Consider the following 23,329-nt stretch of genomic DNA (forward strand, 5'->3'; position numbering starts at 1 on the left):
TGTACTCAGCTCCCTGACAGTCTCTGCTTTCTATTGTACCATATAGATCTCCACCACAACAGAGAATTTGTCTTGCTGGTTTAGGCCTATCAGGTTAGGAACTCTGCTAGCACTAGGAGTTAAACAATGGCTGATATTAGCACAGTTTTACCTATGAGGCAGGTAGGACCTTTGCAGACAAAAAGAGGATTCTCAGCAAAGGTAACTGATTTTGACAAGAAGTGCTGCAGTGCTTCCACCCTGCGTAATGACAGGTTTCAGAGTAGCAGCCGTGTTAGTCTGTATCCCTAAAAAGAAAAGGAGTACTTGTGGCACCTTAGAGACTAACCAATTTATTAGAGCATAAGCTTTCGTGAGCTACAGCTCACTTCATCGGTAGCTCACGAAAGCTTATGCTCTAATAAATTGGTTAGTCTCTAAGGTGCCACAAGTACTCCTTTTCTTTCCACCCTGCGTGTTCCTCCTTTACTAACACCAAATAATGGGGGCGGAGGGTGCAGGTCAGGGAGTGTAAAGGCCTCCGATCCGCTACAGCAAAACCCCATAGTGATGGTCAGCCCCTTTTGCTGGGATCGCACCCCCCCCGAATCATGAGGGGCTCACGCGGGCCGGTGAGTCAGATCCCTCTTCCCTCCTGGGAGGCTCGTTCCCGGGACGGAGGGAATGACCAGGGCAGAAGAGACTTGGCCCTGCGGAGAGCACCAGTGCACAGGCGAGCGAGCGGCCCCCGCCTGGCCGGAGCGGGAAGGGAGAGAGCCCCCGGCGGCCCAGCCAAGGGAAGAAGGCAAGGGGCTGGCAGCACGGCCGGAGCGGGGGGACTGTGCCTGCCCCGGCACCCAGAAGCTGCTGTGCCCAGCCGGGGAGAGCCAGAGGCGGTGAGGCAATCTCCGCACTGCGGCTGGGAACAAGCCGGCAGACGGGCCCGCACGACGCTCGCGACATGGAAGCGGCGCTCAGGCTCTCAATGGCCCCGACCCCCGGGCCTGAGTTCAGGCGACCACCAGCCCGAGTCTTCGCCGGCGCCGCAGCGCCCCCGCTGCTCCACCAGCCCCGGCTGTGCTGCAGAGACCGGCCGGCCGCCCGCTCCCGTCCCGGCTCGCCCAGCCCAAGCCCGCAAAGCCCCGGCCTGCAGCCCGCTACTTACAGCCCGTCTCCTTCTTGATCTCCTCGATCTCCTCGTCCCGCAGCAGCGAGGATGCTCGTGAGCCCATCTCCGGCCGCCGCCTCTGGCCGCAGGGGAGCGGGACAGTGACAGCCGCGGCGCCGCGCAGAGAATGGGGGGGCGGGGGGACAAGCAATGGCGGGCTCGGCCAATCAGCGGCGGCGGCGTGCGGGCCCCGGACGCTGCGGCCGGACACCGGTGCGGCTGGACGCCAAAAAATGGGGAGAGTGAGAAACCCCTGCGCTTCCTCTTATCAACCCCGGCCGCGGGCCCGGCCCCTCCCGCACCACGCTGTAACCCCGCCCCGCAGCTCCTCGCCTCTCACAGAGGAGAGCTCATCAGCGCCTGCGCGGAGCGGCTCCTATCTTCTTTCTCGCTAACGGTCACACTTTGGGCTGTTTAACGTCATCACGAGAGGCCCTAAAAGCGCGGCCCTTGAAAACTACTACTCCCAGCATTCTGCGTTCCGCGTTGCCCTGATTACTCACCGCAAGGTGGCGCTTTGTTCTCTGGGAGTTGTAGTCCCCATCATGGCTCTGATGCCACGCTAGGAGCAGCGAGTTTGTACGTTCTGAGGTGGCCGCCGCCCTGCCCGCGCTGTCTAGTAGCGAGTAGCTCCGTACGGGTCCGGAGGACTTGGTAGTGGGGAGGGAACTTGGGAGCTGCCCCTGCGGGATCCGAGCCCCCTGGTGTGATTCCGAGCCCCATGCAGTGACCTTAGTGGTGACCTAGCCACAGGGCTGTCTCTGGGTTCCCCCTCCCCTGGGAAGAGCTGCCCTGAGGCCCCCAGTGCGAGCCCTTCCTGACTGCCCTGCCCCTGCGTGCGGGCTGAGGGGCTCCCCACACGCACTGTCACGCCAACTTGGTGAGCTGCGACTCGAGGTCGCTCCCAAGGGCGGCGCTGAGGTCACAAAAAGCCGCCCCAGCGTGGGGCGAGTTAGTGCGCTGCACAGTAGGGAGTACTGGCTGGCAGAGAGGAGGATTTGGTCTGGCAGACCAGTAGAGACGTCCATAAAGGTTGGGAACCGCTGCCTAGCTGATAGGTGCAGAGAAGCAGTTATACAGGGACCAAAGAGTGCAGTGACTGTATTTGCTTTTTAGTGAATGGATCTGCTTAATCTTAACTGTTAACAGGTCCCATTTAGGAGAGAAACTCCTGATCTGTTCAGCAAAATTTCTGAGATTGTTCTACTTTTCTACAGTCATCATAATTTCAATCCTGTAGTTTGCAAAGGGTCTTCAGATTTTGGCATTTATGCTCCATTTGACTGGGAAGCCTACAATGCTGGTTTTTAGAGCTAAATGTAATTTCTTCTATTACTATTGCCCCATGTATGCAGTTGGTTGACAAATGCAGTGCCTGTGTGTTATGAATTATTACATGCTGGGGTGCTTTCCTCCTCGGTCTGTAGCTTTATTCTACTGGATGCTGAGTGTCACAGCTGGAGGGCATTAAAATGATTCTGGCTCTGTCTTTTCATTTTTCTTCTTGGATTGTCCTGCAGAGGTCCTAAGAAAAGTAAATCTTTTGACAGAGGAGTTCCCCTTTTCATTTCCTACTCTGCTTTGAGAACCAGACTATTTGGGGAGCTAGTTTGGGGATATACCAACATGGATCCGAGCAGCGATTACCAGTTCCTCAGTGAGATTCTGGGAAAAACAGTGAAAATCACCTTGAAATGTGGCATCTTCCAGGGAATATTGCAGCATGTGGATTCCAGCAGAAGTATCGTTCTGAGCAGAGGTTTAACTCTTGTTCTGTACTTGTCACCTAAATTAATGTAGTTCTTCAAATCCTGGGGGGGGGGGAATGGGGGAGTTCACAAAGGTGTATTTACATATTCTAGATTGGATAGGGAAGGGGCTCATTGGCATGCTATATCATATGTTGGAAGGGTGTGTGGGTTGGAACGTCATGTCCCACATTGTAAAGAGAACATTGTTTCCCACATGAGGAAGAATAGATTCATGTGATATATATACATTGTTTGATGTGCCAGGACTGAACAGAGTGTTTGTTCTATACCGTTCTCTGGTCTTTTCTGAGACTATTTAGACTGAGTAGATGGAGGGCATTGCTTGCCCAAATTCTGAATGTAGTGAACAAATCTGAGATTCTGTTTATTTTAAAAGATATCTGGGATTTTAAGTGAAATAGAGGCATAATCTACCTTCAGGATTTATCTTGAACAAATTAAATCTGCATGTAGTCCTCATTTCAAGAGAGTTAGTAGGAACAGGAGTGGGTTCTGATGTACTTATGCCTTGCTCAGCAATAATTATGTGTAACTGGAATTTGTGCCACTCAAATTACTCAATGGCTGACTTTCACTGATAACTCCAGAATAATTAATCTTCAGCCGTTCAGAAACTAACTAGAACTAGGCAGCTCATTCTTTCATGCGGATTGCACCTACTGCTAATTGCACCAGGCACAGACTAACCTTCCATTGATTTCAGAGGGGCATAGTTGTACTCATGCAATGAAAAACAAGCAGCAGAAGAGTGAACACTCTTACTTAATGTAACGTTACAAAGGAGTGGGCCCAGCTGTGCTCACAGCTTTGGGATTGCAAAAGAATAACTGAGCCCAGAATTTGCCCCGTTGTGTCCACCAGACATTTGCATACAACAGCCTCATTGTTTTTTGTATTAGTTTTACTCAATACAGTAATTTTAAATTGTTGATTTAGTGCTGTTGCCAATTGTCATTAGCGAAGACCATTTTCTGGCCTTATTTGGTGTGTAATCAGTTCTGACCTTTACTTTTATTGCAGAGCTCAATGTTTCTGTTTATTTATCTACCTGTCTTTTAATTATTTCAGTGAAGAACTTGGAAACAGGCAGAAGCATGCCAGGTGTGAAGATGTTTTTTGGTTATGAAATTGTGAATGGTGAGAACTTTCTTTGTTCTGCAAGGGTGAGGTTCATGGGTACTATCGCATGTTTAGCACTTTTGTTTTTCTTTTCTAATGATGGGCCCTATTCAGGACTTCTTACTTAGAGAAAAGTCCCATTTTAGTCATTGAGAGTTTTGGCTGAGTAACTCCTAAGTAAGGAGAGGAAGGATGCTCCAGTGGTAAGGGCCCTAGTCTAGGACTTGGGAGATCTGAATTCAAGTCCCTGCTCTGATGTTGGGAAAGGCATTAACCTCTCTGTGCCTCAGTTTCTCCAGCTGTAAAATGGGGATAATACTACTACTTTTCCTCACAGGGATGTTGTGAGTATAGATGCATTAAAGATTGTGATGTGCTCAGATGCTACAGTAATCAGGGAGGGCCATGTAAGTATCTTTAGGCTTTGTGTACACTAGCACTTTTGTGGGCAAAACTTTTGTAGTTGAAAAAAACAAAACTGAAAAAGATTCAGTGAGAAGTTTCTTGTTTAGATTTTCACTTTCCCCTAGAGTGTTTAAGCCAAACACAATAGAATTGTGTTAAAAATGAAACTGATTATAACAAATGAAACTGACTATAATAAAACTTTATAATCCAAGTGTTAAGTAATTAAAAACTGGAAGCATTTTAAAGGGACTCATTAAGACATAATAATTTGAACAGCACAGAACTCTCTCTTCAATATTTCATTAAACTGTGCATTCTGTAAAACACACACAAAATAGCTGCTGTTTTCCTGTCTTTCAAAGATTTAATAGTAGATGTTATAATGAGGTCTCTTATTACTATGATTTAAAGGGATACTGTCAACCTAAAAATCACTCTTCTGTCTGAAAATGTACTTAAAATAATAGATAAAACCTAAGATTACTATAGCTGAGAGGTCAGGGGGAAAATATTTCCTGTTCATCTTTCCCCACTCCCCCTCAGCTTATTTACTTTTTGCATATAACAGCACTTAGCATATAATCAATTTTGGTCTTTTCCCTATATAATGAGTCAGTTTTCCCATTCATTTGTTTTGGGTCTGTCACATAGCAATATAGGTGAGAAGAACATTTGAAAAAATAGGAAATTTTGATTATGCAACAATAAAATCGTCAGGGAAGTAGTATCCAAAACTGCAAAAATTATAAAATGGGGATAGTAGTACTTGATCATCAATCTCAAAGGGCGTTGTTAGGATTAGTTAATGTTTATAGAATTCTTGAACATATAAATTGTTTTATGGGGCTGATCCAAAGCCCATTACAGTCAATGTAAAGATTGCCATTGCTTTAAACCTTGGATCAGATCCTTTAATTTAAACTATTTTAACGCTTTTTTTAAAAAATTGACAATATTCCAAGTTGATGGTCTCCTCTTAAGTATTTTTATAAAGTATGCTACATTACATTGGTTAGTATACTGTGCCAAATTATCCTGATTAATATGCTCTGAAATACTGAGTTCATTAAAACTAGGCAAAGTAAATGATCAAAGTACATTTTGAGATTTATTAGCCTTGTGTTTATGTCTTGTTCACTTAGTTCATTAATTCATGGAAACACCTTGTGGAAAGGCTGTGTTGGGCTTCTGCTTGTCTTCTTCCCCAGATCCAAAAAGACAAAAAGAGGAGTCAGAGCATTCTGTTCTCAGACACAGAAGAATTTTACTGATGAAACAAACTATGGAGTCAAACTGTCTAAGATAACTTTATTTTGAAGCCACTCCCACAGATAAAGAATTTATGTGCAGTATGCTACTCTGAGGCCTTTTTAAAGCTTCATTTGGGATAGCCATTGTGAATTTTTTAGAAATGTCCCTAGTGAAGACAGGCCTATCTGTCTCTGTGTACTGCTGACACTCTCAGTTTTGCATTGGGGGCAAGGAGATGGAAGGCAGCTCTCAGAGTGATCTATGTACTATACATCCTTGCCTCCTTCTTCAGGTTATCACATTTACAACAAAATTTAATCTGTAAACTGGTGGTGCAATATTGGCCTTATGCAGGGCCATATAGGTTTCAGTAGAGATGCTGTAGCATCAGCTGGTTCAACTTAAATGCCACTGGTGTAAAATATTTCTACTGCATGCTATTGCCTTTGATATCTGATCTATGATTACTTTTTACAATGAATGCCCTGCCATGACTGTGTTCCACACTGGTCAGTACTAGTTCTGGCTCGTCTTCAATTTCTTGGGGATTAAATGTAGTTCTTAGTCAGTGAGTTGCTGATGTTAGAGCTGTAACAGAAGTTGTTGGTTTGTATTACAGTGGAATTGCTGGAGGAACTGGAACAAGCTGCAACTCCCATCAGGTATGTTGGAAGGGACTTATCTTTCATGACTGGAAAAAGAATGTACCTATTAGAATAGCCAACAAATGGATGGAAAATCTTATGAGTATAAGGTTAAGTGACACCAAGATTGTGTTGAACTGTTCTAAGAGGGAATGGGTAAGGAGATGGCTGGGGTGTTTCCATTACTGAAAAGACTCTTCTAAGATGTTCTTCTTTTCTCCATCAATGAATAATTTGTTTGGTTTGTTTGATAATGAACTCGTGGTTTCCAGGGAATATTTCTCACAAAAAACCCTTCATCCGCGGCCAAACAGTTGTACAGGGGAAGCTACATTTCAAACCTTATCAAATGTAGGTAAATGTGACATGTGGAAGCTGGCACAGGTGTGGATTTGTACGTAAAACTCTTGAATTTCTACTCAGAGTTGCATCTCCAACACAAATTGTGTTAGATTACTTGGTTTTCAAGTATTTCCCAAGGCCATATTTGAAACTATTTAATTTCCCTCATAAGGGAAATGGGGATTGACTGGCTTTTGCTAACCGATCCCTTAAACTGCAGTTTGCAAGGTGAATACCATTCTGTTTAGCAGCAATCTTTTACGTGTACAAAAAGTTGAACTTAGTCCTTTACCAAAACTTATTCCTGTATTCATCAATCCTTTAAAGAGAAGCTTTTTGATAAATGACCCTTTATGTCTTTAGGGGCCTGTCTCTTGTACTGCTTTAATTATACTGGTGTAAAAACAGATATTGTTCAAGAGTTTTAACCCCCTAGTGTTGATGCAGTTATAATGGTGTAACCACGCTTATAGCGATATAGCTTATAAACACCAAGGATTGTACTGATGTAAGTATTTTGGTATAAAAGCATACTCCTAAACAAGATGGTGAAATCGCCCATAAAACTGTGTAGATCAGTCGTAAGCCAGGTGCTTCAGAATTCCTTGAAAATATGGGTAAGATCTGATGAGAAACAGTCAAATGAAAGTGACAAGTTTTTAAAGTGCTTTTATACAAATGCTAGAAGTCAAAAATAATAAGATGTGTGAACTAGAGGGCTTCGTATTAAATGAGGATAGTGATATAATAGGCATCACAGAAAGTTGGTGGAATGAGAATAATCAATGGGACACAGTAATACCAGGGTACAAAATATATCAGAAGGACAGAACAGGTCGTGCTGGTGGGGGAGTGGCACTCTATGTGAAAGAAAGCATAGAATCAAATGAAGTAAAAATCTTAAATGAACAAAACTGTACCATAGAACTTCTATGGATAGTAATTCCATGCTCTAATAATAAAAATATAGCAGTAGGGATATATTACCGACAACTTGACCAGGATGGTGATAGTGACTGTGAAATGCTCAGGGAGATTAGAGAGGCTATACAAATAAAAAACTCAATAATAATAATGGGGAATTTCAACTATCCCCATATTGACGAGGTACATGGCACCTCAGGACAGGATACAGAGATAAAGTTTCTTGACACCTTAAATGACTGCTTCTTGGAGCAGCTAGTTCTGGAACCCACAAGAGGAGAGGCAGTTCTTGATTTAGTCCTAAGTGCAGCACAGGATCTTGTCCAAGAGGTGAATATAGCTGGACTGCTTGGTAATAGTGACCATAATATAATTAAATTTAACATCCCTGTGGCAGGGGAAACACCACAGCAGCCCAACACTGTAGCATTTAATTTCCGAAAGGGAGACTACACAAAAATAAGAAAGTAAGTTAAACAGAAATTAAAAGGTACAATGCCAAAAGTGAAATCCCTGCAAGCTGCATGGAAACTTTTTAAAGACACCATAATAGAAGCTCAACTTAAATGTATACCCCAAATTAAAAAACATAGTAAGAGAACCAAAAAAGTGCCACCGTGGGTATACAACAAAGTAAAAGAAGCAGAGAGAGACAAAAAGGAATCCTTTAAAAAGTGGAAGTTAAATTCTAGTGGGAGAAAATAGAAGGAGCATAAACTCTGGCAAATGAAGTGTAAAAATATAATTAGGAAGGCCAAAAAAGAAGTACAGTTAGCCAAACACTCAAAAAGTAATAGCAACAATTTTTTTGAATACATCAGAAGCAGGAAGCCTGCTAACCAACCAGTGAGACCACTGGACGATCGACATGCTAAAGGAGCACTCAAGGACGATAAGACCATTGTGGAGAAACTAAATGAAATCTTTGCATCAGTCTTCACTGTTGAGGATGTGAGGGAAATTCCCAAACCTGAGCCATTCTTTTTAGGTGACAAATCTGAGGAACTGTCGCAGATTGAGGTGTCATTAGAGGAGGTTTGGAACAAATTTATAAACTAAACAGTAAAAAGTCACCAGGATCAGATAATATTCACCCAAGAGTTCTGAAGGAACCCAAATGTGAAATTGGAGAACTACTAACTGTAGTTTCAGAGTAGCAGCCGTGTTAGTCTGTATCCACAAAAAGAAAAGGAGTACTTGTGGCTCTCTAAGGTGCCACAAGTACTCCTTTTCTTTTCACTGTAGTTTGTAACCTATCATTTAAATCAGCTTCTGTACCAAATGACTAGAGGATAGCTAATGTGATTCCATTTTTTAAAAAGGGCTCCAGAAGTGATCCCGGCAATTAATTACAGGACAGGCAAACTGGTTGAAACTACAGTAAAGAACAAAATTGTCAGACACATAGATAAACATTATTTGTTGGCGGAAGAGTTTTTTGTAAAGGGAAATCATGCCTCACCAATCTACTAGAATTCTTTGAGGGGGTCAACAAGCATGTGGACAAGGGGGATCCAGTGGATATAGTGTACTTAGATTTTCAGAAAGCCTTTGACAAGGTCCCTCATCAAAGGCTCCTAAGCAGAGTAAGCTGTCATGGGATAAGAGGGAAGCTCGGATCGGTAACTGAGTAAAAGATAGGGAAAAAAAGGGTAGGAATAAATGGTCAGTTTTCAGAATGGAAAGCGGTAAATAATGGTGTCCCCCAGGGGTCTGTACTGGGACCAGTCCTATTCAACATATTCATAAATTATCTGGAAAAAGGGGTAAATACTGAGGTGGCAAAATTTGCAGATGATACAAAACTACTCAAGATAGGTAAGTCCCAAGCAGACTGTAAAGGGCAACAAAAGGCTCTCACAAAATTGGGTGGCTGGCCAACAAAATGGTAGATGAAATTCAGTGTTGATAAATGCAAAGTAATGCACACTGGAAAACATCATCCCAACTATACATATAAAATGAGGTCTAAATTAGCTGTTACCGCTCAAGAAAGAGATCTTGGAGTCATTATGGATAGTTCTCTGAAAACATCCACTCAATGTGCAGTGGCAGTTAAAACAGCGAACAGAATGTTGGGAATCATTAAGAAAGGGATAGATAATAAGACAGAAAATATCATATTGCCTCTATATAAATCCATGTTACACCCACATCTTGAATACTGCATGGAGATGTGGTCGCCCCATCTCAAAAAAGATATATTGGAATTGGAAAAGGTTCAGAAAGGGGCAACAAAAATGATTAGGGGTATGGAATGGCTTCTGTATGAGGTGAGATTAATAAGACTGGGACTTTTCATCTTGAAAAAGAAATGACTAAGGAAGGATATGATTGAGGTCTATAAAATCATGACTGGTGTGGAGAAAGTAAATAAGAAAGTGTTATTTACTCCTTCTCATAACACAAGAACTAGGGGTCACCAAATGAAATGAATAGGCAGCAGATTTAAAACAAACAAAAGGAAGTATTTCTTCACACAGTGCACAGTCAGTCTGTGGAACTTCTTTGCCAGAGGATGTTGTGAAGGCCAAGACTATAACAGGGTTCAAAATAGGACTAGATAAGTTCATGGAGGATGGATCCATCAATGGCTATTAGCCAGGATGGGCAGGGATGGTGTCCTTAGCCTCTGTTTGCCAGAAACTAGGAATGGGTGACAGGGGATGGATCATTTGATGATTACCTGTTCTGTTCATTCCCTCTGGGGCACCTGGCATTGGCCACTGTTGGAAGACAGAATACTGGGCTAGATGGAAATTTGGTCTGACCCAGTATGGCAGTTCTTACGTTCTTATGTCTGCATCTTGGGACCCCTCCTCTCCCTGTCAGGGCCTTCATCACCAACCTCCTCAGTGGACCTCTTTTCTGCTTGATTTTGCCTTTGGCTTCTTTACATTTGCCCTCTGAAATAAATATCCAATAAACAAAGCAAACTTTTAGTTAAGAGACGGCCCAGAAGCTCTCAGGAAACATGTGAATGTTGACTAGGAAGCTATTACAATATGTGGGGCAGCTCACCACATGGCTGTATGTAAGTGTAGGATCCTGGATGAAAGTCAAACAATGCCTTACAACATATTATCAAGTTTATGTTGTATGTCCCAATGTGTGTTCACTGCAGCACTGTCCGTGATATCTTACACTGTCGTCTTGTGCAGGGACAGTCTAGTTACTGGAGGAACTGGAATGGAGAGGGGAGAACCAGCAGAGCACAGCCCACAGAGTTCTACTTGCATTTCCCCAAAGAGCCGGGTCACCACCCTGAGTAACTTAAAATATACCCTGGCAGGTAACTGTGATATTAGGAATGCAAGTTCAGTCTTTCTGCAAGCCAAACAATTAGTATGCGACACAAGCTCCTTTCCCAGGTTCTATATCCTTTTCACATTCTATGTCCAAATCGGATCCAAAATAACTAAATAGGTTTTTTTTTTTTAATTCTCACCTTTAGTTATTTTAGGCATATCTGTGTGTAAACGCCTGTATTTTGGAATAAGAGTGCCTTTCTCTTAAGTCAAATTGAAATAAGGCACTCTTGTTCCAAATATGGCAGTCCACACAGACTTGCCCTGAAATAACTAACTGTATGAATTAAAACCGATTTAGTTATTTCATTTCTATTTTGTGGGTAGACAAGCCCTAATTCATGAAGCGGTTTGAAACCTTAAACAGAAGTGCAAGTTTACATCAGAGTGGTACAAGCTCCTTGGCTTGTCATAAACTGAAAACAAGAAGATGCCGTTGGCACTGGAGCTGCTATTAAAATACTCTCCAATTTGTCCTGACTAAGGAGGAGGAAAAGGTTCTCTCCATAATAAATGTATGCCTTCAAGAGGCATTTTGAATAAACGTCATTAAATGGGCTCCAGTTATCTCGTAGATCAGTTAACACTAAAGCCTAATGATGCCAATTTAAATGTCAACATTGCTGACTATTTCACTGTTGATTGTTTCAGCATCAACAGGCAGCCATTCTGGGACTGTGACCCTGTAGTCTCTCCCTCCTCACCTTTTGAACTCAAGTGGTTCACAATGTCTTTTCCTCACACGTTCAACTGCAGGCTCATAAGGAGCAGTATTAAAATATACAATATATATTCTATAAAAATAAGGAAATCTTAGTTGTCACATTATACATTTTTCATAACACTTATACTATGGATTTCTCCCAGCTGTAAAATGACTCTTTCACAAAGCACCACAACGACTCTTGTACAGAAGTCAAAGTATTTCATGCAATAAGCAATACATCTTGTGAGTGTGTTAATCTGATGTTTCATTATTTTGTGATGTCAACTAAAAACTTAAGCCTGATTGGCCATTGATGATCAGTGCGAGGCTGGTTATTACACTTGGAGGATACTTGCAGTGCGTTGGTGGTCAAGTAGAACAGTTCCTGCTTTGTGTGCAAGCGGTCCCAGGTTCAAAATCTGGCCAATGTCTTGCAAGGGGTTCAGATACCAGGGTGCTACAAGAACCTTCTGTTCTGTATTGGAAGTACAGTTACAACAACTCAGGAAGTGGGAGAATGGAGCAAAGTTTGAACATGACTTGCAAAGGATTTTTTTAAAGTGAGGTTTATGTTCTTTTTCAGTTCTTTAAGATGGACAAAAATACTGAAAGGAAGGGTTTTTTTAATCTGCATTAAAAAAAAAATTAGAAATGTCAGGATTGTGTCAAGTCCAGTCTTTCCTAGCTTTGCTAGAGGACCTTCTGGGTGTGTCAGAGATGTGTGTTGTGAGCTCTCACACCTTAACTGAAAGAAAAGGGAGTGCTCAATCTTTGCAAAGAGAGCCTTGCTCCAGGTGTTTGTTAGGCATTATTGTTAACTAAGTATTAACAAAACCAAAAAAATCAGTTTTAAGACTGGCTAAAAATCCCTTTCTCTCTTGATTGCTTAATTTTCACTCTCTTGTGATGTCATCACTTAGTAGTTCTGCCCTCATTATAACATGTTCCAGCCTGGACAGAAGCTGAATTTTAAATGTTAAAAACCTTTTTACAAAACTTTTCCTGACTCCTCTGTATTTCATAACAGAAACTAAAAAGGGCACCTACCTATTTTGTTTACCCTTGAAGATCACTTTTAAAACTCATTAGTGGTTTCTGTTTCACAGTGAGATCAAAATCCTGGAGGCTGGAGTTGCTGCTGACAGACAATCATTCTATGTTTGCTGGGAATAGTTGCAGCAAACTTTGTTTGGAAGTGCAGTAATGTACTTGGAGTTTTTTGTTTTGGAGGAAAGGGAAGGTGGGACTGTGTACAGCTATTGTAAAGATGGGACTTGAGTGCAGGTATGAATATACATCCACTGTGATTACTGATGCAGGGAAAATCTCTAATGTTGTGTTTTTCATTGCAGAGGAGGAAGAAGAGGAAAATATGGAGTACATAGTCATTGATCAATTCCAGCAGAAATTTGGTCCCGCTGTGAGTAATAACAATGATAATATTCGGGCTATGTCTAGATTACAAAGTTAAATCAACTTAAGTTACGTCAACCATCATCCACCGCTCTAATTCTACTGCTTTTGCAGTCCACACAATGCTCGTTGTGATGGCGGAGCACATCCATATTTGGCACTCTTGCATCGACAGACAGCAGTGCACCGTGGGTAGATATCCCACTGTGCAACTCGCCACCATCTGCCGCTGGGTGTTCTGGGAAGGGTTTGCAGTGCTGCGTGGGGGCAGGTTCACAGTCCCATGATGCAGTTTTCTCCATTCCATTATTCCATGGGCTTCCAACTATATTTTGCACCACTTTTCAACAGCCACTGTAAACTGCTTGCCTGCCATCTCTGTCCCAAAGCATGGATCTTATACTGCTCTCCAGTATTGTGATGAGCATTATGAACACAGTATTTCATGAGCTGCAAATCTGATGATGACTCCTGCTCTATGTCATGGAAAGAAACAATTCAAGATTGCTTTTTGCATTCACGGAGCAGCTGCACATGGTGGACTGTTGGTTCTGGGCACAGGAAACAAGCACTGAGTGGTGGGATTGCATCATGATGCGTATATGGGATGATGAGCAGTGACTGCAGACATTTTAGATGCACAAAACCACCTACCTGGAACTGTGTGCAGAGCTCACCCCTGCCTTTTGGCACAAGAAGACCAAAATGAGAGCTGCCCTAACAGTGAAGACACAAGTGGTGATCGCGGTGTGGAAGCTGGCAACTCTGGACTGCTACCGTTCAGTCACAAATCAGTTTGGAGTTGGGAAGTCCACTGTGGGGGGTTGTAGTGATGCAAGTGTGCAGAGCCCTTAATTACCTCCTGCTATGAAGGACTGTGAGTGGGAAATAGTGGATGGCTTTGCAGCAATGGGATTCCCGAACTGAAGCAGGGTGATAGATGGCATGCACATCCCCATTTTGGCGCCAGACCACCTTGCGACAGAGTACATCCACAGAAAGGGCTACTTTTCTATGGTATTACAATCTCTGGTGGATCACTAGGGTCGTTTCACCGACGTCAAGGTGGAATGGCCAGAGAAGGAGCATCGAGATGGATCATCAGTCTGCTGATTTTGAGTAGCCAGATACTAAGGCTGTTAGAGGGGTTCAACAGGGGGCTATATGAATCAGGGAGGCTTTGAAGGAACATTTTGACAATGAGCCCCAGTAATATGTCTCTCTGTAATGCATTTAGCCAAGAATTGTTTTCTTGTACTGTATTATGAACCTTGTAATGATTGCTGTGTGCGCATTAATTTTACAATGCAAATGCACCAGTTGCCACTGGGTATGAATTTCAGCAGCAGCCACCGTTTGTAGGAGACAAATGAAGATTCCATCTCTTTCTATAAATACATTGTTATTCAACAGCGATACAAACATTTATTTGTTCTGCAAGGGACATGAAAATGAAGAGTACATTTTCAAATGAGGTTCTCACAGTTGGGTATATGTCCAGCTGTCATTGTGATACATGTCCTTCGGGGCGGAGTGTATGGGGTACTGAGACGGCCCAGGAACATGCAAGGAGTGTGTGTGGGGAGGGCATGGAAGGCAGTTCTGTATGGGCTGCAGGTGGAGGCAAGCATGGATATGTTCTGTCTGCAGTTCAGTCAGGGACCTCAGCATGTCTGTTTGGTCCTGTAGCAGCTGTATCATCTGCTCCTGTCCCTGTTTCCTCTCCTGGCTATACATAAGCATTTTCTCATTGATATCCTCTCTTTATGCCCTCTGCTCACAATCCGAAGTATCTGAGGATTGCTGCACCCCCTGGAACATGTCTTCCTTATTCCTCCTGTTTCATTTTCTTATCTGTCAGAGCTGCTCAGCCGGTGTGCAGGAGGAGACCGTCAAGGGCACATCTGGAGAACCTAAAGAAATAATAGGCAGAGGAACTATTGTGAGTGCATTCACAGCCTTGATTCAAACTAGTTAGAAACACCACTTCCTCACTTCCCCTTTGCAGGCACCCAGCACGGTGGAAGCCCCAGCCATGGGGAGTTCGGCCCTTGGGTAGAAGGGGCAAGATGGGACTAAGGGTGGGGGGCTTCAGAGCGGAATCACTAGAAGCGCCTAGGGCCACTATTCTGAATACTGGCACCATTTTCCACAGGCGGGGGTGATAGCAGCTGTTATCTTGCCCCTGAGGGTAACCGAGAATGCAAGGTTGCAGCTCCTGCTTACGTGTGGCTGCAGACCGGGTCCGTGTGCTGCTTGCCTCTGTGTCGCTTTGTTGCCTGCAGGAATAATTGCCTATTGGTGCAGCAAAGTTTCCTATAGCGGGGGGTGGAAAACAAAGTAGCCCTCCCAAGCAATTTTTGGGAAAGGATTGCAGAGAACCTACAAGTAAGTTTCCTAGAGATCTCTATGGATGATTCCTGGGACATCCTGGTGGGCATCAAGAAATTTTTCTGCAGGACCCCCTCTGCCTAGGTGCACAGGGGAATGAGAAGCATATACTGTGCCTGTGTTGGTTATTTCAGTCCCTCTTCTACCCTGATCAAAAAAGCAGAGTTCTACTTCTTGTCTCCCTGCAGTATCAAAGAACAAAGAGTATTTTCCAGAGCTCCCCTTTCTTGCATCATGCGCGCCACAGCCAGAGTGCTGGGACTGGCTAGACCTCTCTGGAGTTAAGAAGAGGTCCTGGCTCACCATGCCACCGGACGTCCTTGTCACCTGTCCCAACTCCACTTCCTCTTCCATCACATCTTCTTCGGGGTTGACTCCACTGACCACTGTCTCCAGCCCCCGTAAAGTATCCATGGGGCTTTTGGCCTTGGAGGTTGGATAGTAGTCGCCGAGGGTGGTGTACAGTTCCTTGAAGAAGCAGCAGACCAACAATTGGCCTCCCTTGCCTTCTGGTATGCCTGCCTCAGCTCCTTGATCTTGGCACGGCACTGCTGCGTGTCCCTATTGTGCCCCTTCTTCTCCATGCCATGAGCTATCTGCCCATAGATATCAAAGTTCCTGTGGCTGAAGTGGATCTGTGACTGCACAGCTTCCTCACGCCACAGACCCAGCAGATCCAACAACTCCAGTGTACTTCAGGCAGGAGTGCGTTTTGCTGCAGGAAGCCAGCATGGTCAGCTGGGTAAATGCTATGAGAGCTCTCCATGCTGAGCAAACAGGAAGAGGAATTTCAAAAATTCCTGGGGCTTTAAAGGAGATGGGGCACATGCCTGTGTACCTGGCTGCAGGGCAGCAGAGTTCAAACTGGTGGCCAGAGCGGTCACAATGGGCTTTGTGGGATACGTCCTGGAGGCCACTTAGGGTGACATAAGCAATTCAGTGTCTACACTGACGCTGTGTCTGTCTGCCTTATGTTGACTTAACTTTGTAGTGTAGACATGGCCTTAGAGTGATGACCTGTGACCCTGTCTTAGTCCAATAGATTTTGTTATGCAAGATCTTGAGCAGTTCTCCATGAGATCTTGTTCTGGAGTACACTTTACAGCTGGTGTTACCTAACTCCTATGGAGACGTGGTAACCACTGTTTGTCTGAGCAAAGTGGCAATGATCTCTTTCATAACCACCAATGACTTCTTACACCAGCATAACAATGATGCGGAAAGGTGTGTGCACATGTATCAAATGGGGTGGGGGGAGTTCTGTGCATGTTGGGGTTTGTTATCTTTGTGAAGTCTATCAAATATGGGGATCTGTGTCTATTTTTTTTGTGTGTGATTTATATCAATTGTACATAGCGGTTGTGCAAGGGGCCATGTGTGTATGGGGGTCTATCAATCATTGGGGGTCAGAATTCAATGGATGTGTTTTGAAGGAATTAAAATTAAATGGTCTGTGTTGTGTGGAGCCTCAGAATTACTTGGTGTTGGGTGACAGAATCAGTTGGTCTGTCTTTTCAGTGGTGTGTGGGGCTTTTGCAAGTTACCACCAGTTTCTTTTTTTTTTCCTTCCCCAATCTGCCCCTGATCTGGAAACTGGCTTTGCTGCTGTAGATTCAACAGGAGGCTTAAGTACCTGGTGGTGAGAGGATTCTGTCATAGCACCCTTTGAACTAATGGCAGGTTCATGATTAAAAGCCTTATTTGGGGGAAATGATCTTGTCCCCTGTGTTTGTATAACATAAACAGTTATTGTTTTTACATGGAAGTAGGACCTGCGAGGGACTGGGGCCCCATTGTGCTAGGCCTTGTACACACACATAGCAAAAAGATGATCCCTGCCCCAGAGAGCTAATCTAAGCATTGTTTGAAAAGGAAGATGTGAGATTTTTTTTCCTTCTAAAAAACGATAATGTTGGCCTTTGCTGTTGTGAATGGCCTATGCTCTGAGACTTGCTTTATTATAAGAATACTATAATGGTCCAGACCCTTTTTCCTTCAGTGTTCCAACTGAGCCTCTCTTCAGTTTCTTTTTCTGATTTTTAGTTCTGCAAAAGATATTGACAGAACTTGACAGTGGTTAGGCTGCTGGTGTACTGAGACCACTGCCAGTCATGCTGACCAATACTGTGTCATTGTTTTCTTGTATTCTACCATCTGTTTGTCTGAATCCATTTTGCCTTATACTTAAATTGTAAGCTCTTTGAGGCAGGGACCATCTTTTTTTGTTCTGTTTTTGTACAGCACCTAGCACAGTGGGATCTTGGCCAGTGCATGGGCTCCTCAGTGCTACAATAATATAAATAATAATATGTACAGCTTTAGAGGAGGAAGTCCTTTTAATCCATGGGCAGTGGGTATCAAAGGCCGGGGGAGGCTAGCTTCCACAAACAGCCCTGCGTGGCCCGGTCATGCTCTACCCCCAGGCCCCTTCCTGCTTCCCGGCACTCTGCGGCTCTTCCCCTGTGGCCGGGACCCTGGGCTGGGGTTGGGGCTAGTGCGGGCTGGCCTGTGGCAGCTGGATCCGGTGCTCACGACGCCTGCCCTACACTCTGGAGGGGATGATCTGGGTTCCGGCAGGGGAAGGTGGGCGGTAGGGGCAGGCCGGGGGCTAACCTCCCTGAGCCCGTGGTTCACCCACCACCCATATTTTAATCCATGGAAAGAGGTAAAGTACAGGGAGCAAGCTTATCCATACTATCTCAACAATATGCCTCAAACCTTCTCTAGTGGTGAAAGAGTTGTTCGTTATCCGTGCGCCATACAGTCCTGGAGCTCTCTTCCTAGACTATCACTGAAGGCACTGATTATAGTATATGTTGTGCTTTATATGGCTATCTTCCAGTAATTGGACTGAAACCTCCAGTGTATTTCTCACAGGCCACTGAACATCTGTCAGATGCAAATTACTTTTGGTCACTAATGACTTCTGTTGAAAGACTCCCTGTTTTTATGATCAGTCTCCCAAGCCATCCAATTCGTATATTCCTTTCCTTCTTGTTCTCACTAGATGCTGCACATCAAAAAACAGTGTGTTTTTGGTGTGGCAGCAGAGGGTGTTAATCTGTGTCGTCATGGAAGACTCTGCTGGCTTCAGGTAAGGGGCAGTTAAAGAAAGAGAGAATGTTTTTTTTCAAGGTGTTCCACTGTTAAGAAGGCATAATCTGGGGAAAAACTTGGGTTAGGTCTACACTTAAAAAAATATACCTGTATAACCCACATAGTTAACCTGGTGAAAGCCATTTTATAGAAGCAATTATACTGATATAAAGAGTTTCATATCAGTATTACTTATTTTACTTTGCTGAACCAGAATAAGCTATAACAATATAAGCAATTTGATATAACTGCATCTACACTAGGAGAATTTTGCTGCTTTAACTATGCTAGCAGCAAAACTCTTATATGTAGACAAGGCCTTGATGATGATTGATCTTGAAACAGGTCAGAATATGGGAAGATTAGCTTAAAAGCATGAGTCCAGAGATGTTTAGATTCATGATAGTAAGGCCTTATCTAAATTAAAAGTTGCATTGGTTTAACTTTCAAGGTTTAAAATACAATTTATTTAAATGTGTCCAAAGCCTGTGTGGATGCTCTTAATTCAATTTTAAATCTGGTTTATGTAAAATTAAGTGTCCACACAGGGTTTGAGTGAGTTTAATTAAATTGTTTTAAAATAACACCTTTAGTTAAGCCAGGGCAACTTTGAATATGAGCAAGGCCAAGTCTTGTATCAAAGTCTGGTGGCAGAAGACAGGAGACAGTGTTTTCATTTTAACCCTTGCAGTGAAAGGGGAGTCAATGAAAGGAAAAGTTCAGGGGGGGCTGTTGTTCGCTTTGTCTATATCCAGTGAAGGAAGTGGGGAAATGGAAGGTTGTTTTTAATTCAAGCATTGTGGCTAGGATTTCTGATATGCATGTTCTGAAAATGCCCATTATGTAACTACACACAACAAGCTACTGAGTTTAATCCCTTATGGCAAACTTGTCTGCGAGTATCTGTTTGAAAACAGCAGAGATTTTCTCCAGATTAATATTCATGAAACTGTAAACCTGCTGTCCTCAAGATACTTTTTGTGAACGACATTCTTTGACAAAGCTGGGTAACAGCAGACCTCCCCCTTCTTTTAGATCTCTCTCTGGCCTCCCCACTTGCAAATAAATTGGGATTGGTTTGTTTTAGGTAGCCACGAGGAGTCGGGTTTTTTTATTTGATATTTTCCTTCTGGGGCCTCGAGTTTTCAAAAATGGACTGCAAATGGTGCTGGAAGACAAGAACATTTTGAAAGTAAGTGTTCAGAAGGGTGGCAGGGCGTGTGTGAAATGGTTGAGCCACATCAGTAAGAAATTGCAATTGGATATTGAATCGACAGCCAGGTTCAAGCATCTTTCTTTGGTTCTTCAGGTCATCCATGACTGCCGTTTGATCTCAGACTGCCTCTCACACCAGTATGGAGTCATTCTTTCCAACGTGTTTGATACACAGGTACCCTGCTGACCAGTTTGGTTTGTAACCAGAGAATAGTTTCAGCAAGAGAAAAGCTTATTGGCTTGGTGTAAGGGTTTCTCCTGACTAGGATACAAGCATTTTGCTTCGAATGTACTAGCTGTCACGTTCTAACGAACACACTCTGAAACTCCAGTACAGGCAAGGCAAGCTGTATATTTGTGTGAACAGATGGTCAAAGGCTTCAATTTGACCAGCCAGCTTGTGCTAAAGCATAGCTTGCCTTGTCTAAATTGGAATTTTTGAATGTGTCAGTCAGAATGTGTTAGCTAAAGTTCTGAGTCCTCCCCCGACCTTTTTATCCTAGTCAAGATAAATCTTAACCTACGAAAAAGGTGTTTGTTTGAGCGCTGGTTTAAAAATATGTTAGCAACTAGTGTAGACAGGTCTTAACACCTTTAAAGATATGTTAGTTGATCACGATAAACCTTGGTGGGAGCTTAAGGCTTACTCCCACTTACATGAAGGCCAGATTGGCCCCTGGATAAAGTCAGTGTAAATCTATTTTTACTCTTTCCATCCGTGTTACAAGTGCAGAAACAGAGTGAATGAGTTAGACCACACATGTCTACTGCTGGTGCAGCTCCACAAATGCTAGCAACAGTGAGAGTGATAGAGTAGACCAGGCAGTGGTAAAAGCATCTGGTTCCACAGTTGCTAGCTGTGATAGAGCTGCATCTGCACTATGCATGAGGCTTGTCTTGACTGCTAAATGCTATTGTGTTGGAACTGGATAGTGAAGAAATGAGTTAACCAGCACATGCCAACTATGACTCCACGCAGTGTAGACAGGGACAAATTGTTGTTTGGCTAGTCATTGTGCTAAGCATGACTTGTGAAAAGACCTAGTCAGCATAGTGTTACTTGTCTCAACTCTTAAAATCGTAGTCTAGCAAGATAATTTTTCTTAGTGTATGCAAGGCTTCTCTCCTAACCCATCCCGAAACATATTTTATTAAATGACTTTTGGAGCAGATGGATGAACTGTTGTTCAGAGTCACCACCAGCAGCCACATATCAATCAGAATCACCAAGCCAGTGATAGGCTGTGTCTGTACAAGCAAATTTTTGCAAAACATTTCCTTCAGTACCCACCATCAGATAACCTGCTCTAGCATGGAAGGTTTTCTGGCTCCTGCATGGTTAACTGACACATTGCAGATGGCTCTGCAAATTGTTTTCTACATAGTAAGTGCCTGGTCTAAGCAGGCAAGTTGCATTGGTATAACTCCTCTTATTTTGGTGGGAACTAATATGCTCATATACTCCCTCCCTCCCCCATTGATAGATCTCTTGTCTGATTCATAATCAGTCCAGGTCTGTCTTGGTGGGAGGTAAATTGGTTTAGTGGCAGAGCAGATGCATTCCACTTCCAGTATATCTAAACTGATGCAAACAGTCCTTTCACTGCTGTCTCACTGCACCAGTCACTGAAGAATCAACCTGTTTTCCTTTCTGCACTCCATTGCACTGGAGTCAATGTGCACAGAAGTCACCACATCTTAGTGCAGGCAAACCCACATAGATCTCATTTATGAGTCACTTTATAGCAAGCAAATACCAGTTCTTAAAGAGCAACAACTTTTCAGAGGAAAATTCAAAAGATGTATCAGTATGCCTCACTCAGTGGCATGGTCCCGCTGTTACTAACAGCTGTGCAGATATTAGGAACAATGAAATTATTTGTTTAAAAAAAGAATCTCCAGTGTAGACACAGCCCAAGTCTGCCTGGCTTGTCAAAAATATTTTATTTACCTTCTACCTGTGAGACAGTTGTTGTAGTAACTGCCCAATCAGGTGCTATTAGTTAGGTGCTATAACATTCAATGCAGCCCCTCTGTGCGTAGCTATGTGTGGCTTTTAATGTACTTCCGCGAAAGTATTGATTCTATAGCTTTACTACTGTGTTATAATACTGAAGCTTATCGTTTTTGTGTATAAATTTGTTTCATCATATTTTTCCTCATTTTTGGGCATGGCTACACTGGAAACTTCAAAGCACTGTTGCGGGAGCTGAAGTGCGAGTGTGGTTGCACTCGCGCGCCAGGAGAGAGCTCTCCCAGCGCTCCTGGTAATCCACCTCCATGAGGGGATTAGCTCCGAGTGCTCGGAGCCTGTTTACACTCGCGCTTTAAAGCGCTCTGGCTTGCTGCCCTCAGGGTGATTTTTCGCACCTCTGAGCCAGCAAGTTAGAGCGCTATAAAATATAAGTGTAGTCAAGCCCGTTGTGTCAGTAGTTTAATAATTTAAGAAACAACAAGTTTAGTGAGAAAGGAAGGAATCTAACAGGAACTCTCCTTAAACATAACTGTAACATTTTAAAGGGAGTGGGCAGAAAACTCTTAGCTCTGAGATTGTACACAGCCGAAATAAGGATTAATTTGATGGCAGCAAACTTATCTAGAGGATGTGCAAAGAGTGGCCCAGGATAGACAGGGATGGCGGAGCCTTGTTCATGCCCTAAGCGACATTTAAAGGCATGGAAAGATTCTGATTTGGAAATTTTATTTTTAATTTACTCTCCAGTAACAAACTTCTATATTCTCTGCTTTTAGGGCCAACAGATGCTGGTCATGACATACTGATCCCTTTCATATTCCCTCTGCAGGTTGCTGATGTCCTGCATTTCTCCAGTATAACAGGTGGGTTCCTTCCACATCGGATCAGCTCCCTACAGGAGTGCTTGATGCGACACCTCAAGATGTCCCCCAGAAAGGTGTACTTCCTGGTGTACAGGCAGCAGGCTGTTCAAGTGAGTGGCTCAGCTAGTTCAATACCAGTCATTGTCTCTAAGGAGACAATCAGGAACTGTACATTGCCCCTTTTAAATGTTTGTCTATCATGATTGTCGGTTGGAAAAGGAGCTTGATGGTAGGAAACTCAGATTAATTGGTGTAGTTTGGGATTGTAACTGAGGGAGTTTGACTCTACTTGGTATTATCCAGGCAATCTCTGTAACCACCTAGGAAGCACATTAGACGACTGGTGCCACCCCATACTCAGGGTCACCAGCTAAAGGGGAGGACATGTGACCTCCCCATATGACTCCTCCCTGCCCCACCCCCAGCCAGGGGCCCCTGCGCTCTCCGTGGCCCCTTCCCACCCCACGTTACCTGGGTGGGGGTCTCTGTCCTCCTGTTGCACCGGCTCCCCCTGCCATGTTTGGTTGCTCTCCCTAGCAGCCAGGTTCTGCCCAGATTCTGCCCGGTACAGCACAGCAGCTGCCTGGGAGAGTCAGCGGACTGCCTCCCGCCCAGGCTTGGCTTCCAGGAGAGCAGTTGAGCAAGTTGGAGCCCCCGCAACATGCTCTGTGCGCAGCAGTAGCTGGCTGCGAGAGAGCTTGTCTGGGAAGGGGGCAGCAGCAGCCTGCTCTCTGCTCAGGCTTGACTTCTGGGGA

The 23,329-nt window shown here is 43.8% G+C and overlaps 2 protein-coding genes across 2 annotated transcripts in view; one reads left to right on the forward strand and one right to left on the reverse strand.

The window, feature by feature from the left end:
- Positions 1-1,474, reverse strand: part of CHP1 (calcineurin like EF-hand protein 1) — a 39,160-nt gene extending 37,686 nt beyond the window's left edge. Inside the window, exon 1 of the mRNA XM_074957063.1 lies at positions 1,145-1,474. Coding sequence (XP_074813164.1) covers positions 1,145-1,211 — 67 coding nt within the window. The 5' untranslated portion in view covers positions 1,212-1,474. The remainder of the gene's footprint in view (positions 1-1,144) is intronic.
- Positions 1,475-1,680: 206 nt separating this feature from the next.
- The window catches only part of EXD1 (exonuclease 3'-5' domain containing 1), a 33,354-nt gene continuing 11,705 nt past the window's right edge, over positions 1,681-23,329 (forward strand). The window contains exons 1-10 of the mRNA XM_074955679.1: positions 1,681-1,726; positions 2,668-2,906; positions 3,988-4,056; positions 6,317-6,359; positions 10,769-10,899; positions 12,974-13,041; positions 18,433-18,519; positions 19,609-19,713; positions 19,831-19,911; positions 22,541-22,684. Of these exons, the coding sequence (XP_074811780.1) occupies positions 2,774-2,906; positions 3,988-4,056; positions 6,317-6,359; positions 10,769-10,899; positions 12,974-13,041; positions 18,433-18,519; positions 19,609-19,713; positions 19,831-19,911; positions 22,541-22,684 (861 nt within the window). The 5' untranslated portion in view covers positions 1,681-1,726; positions 2,668-2,773. The remainder of the gene's footprint in view (positions 1,727-2,667; positions 2,907-3,987; positions 4,057-6,316; positions 6,360-10,768; positions 10,900-12,973; positions 13,042-18,432; positions 18,520-19,608; positions 19,714-19,830; positions 19,912-22,540; positions 22,685-23,329) is intronic.

Source organism: Natator depressus, chromosome 6, assembly GCF_965152275.1.
Source record: "Natator depressus isolate rNatDep1 chromosome 6, rNatDep2.hap1, whole genome shotgun sequence".
Classification (NCBI taxonomy): Eukaryota; Metazoa; Chordata; order Testudines; family Cheloniidae; genus Natator; species Natator depressus.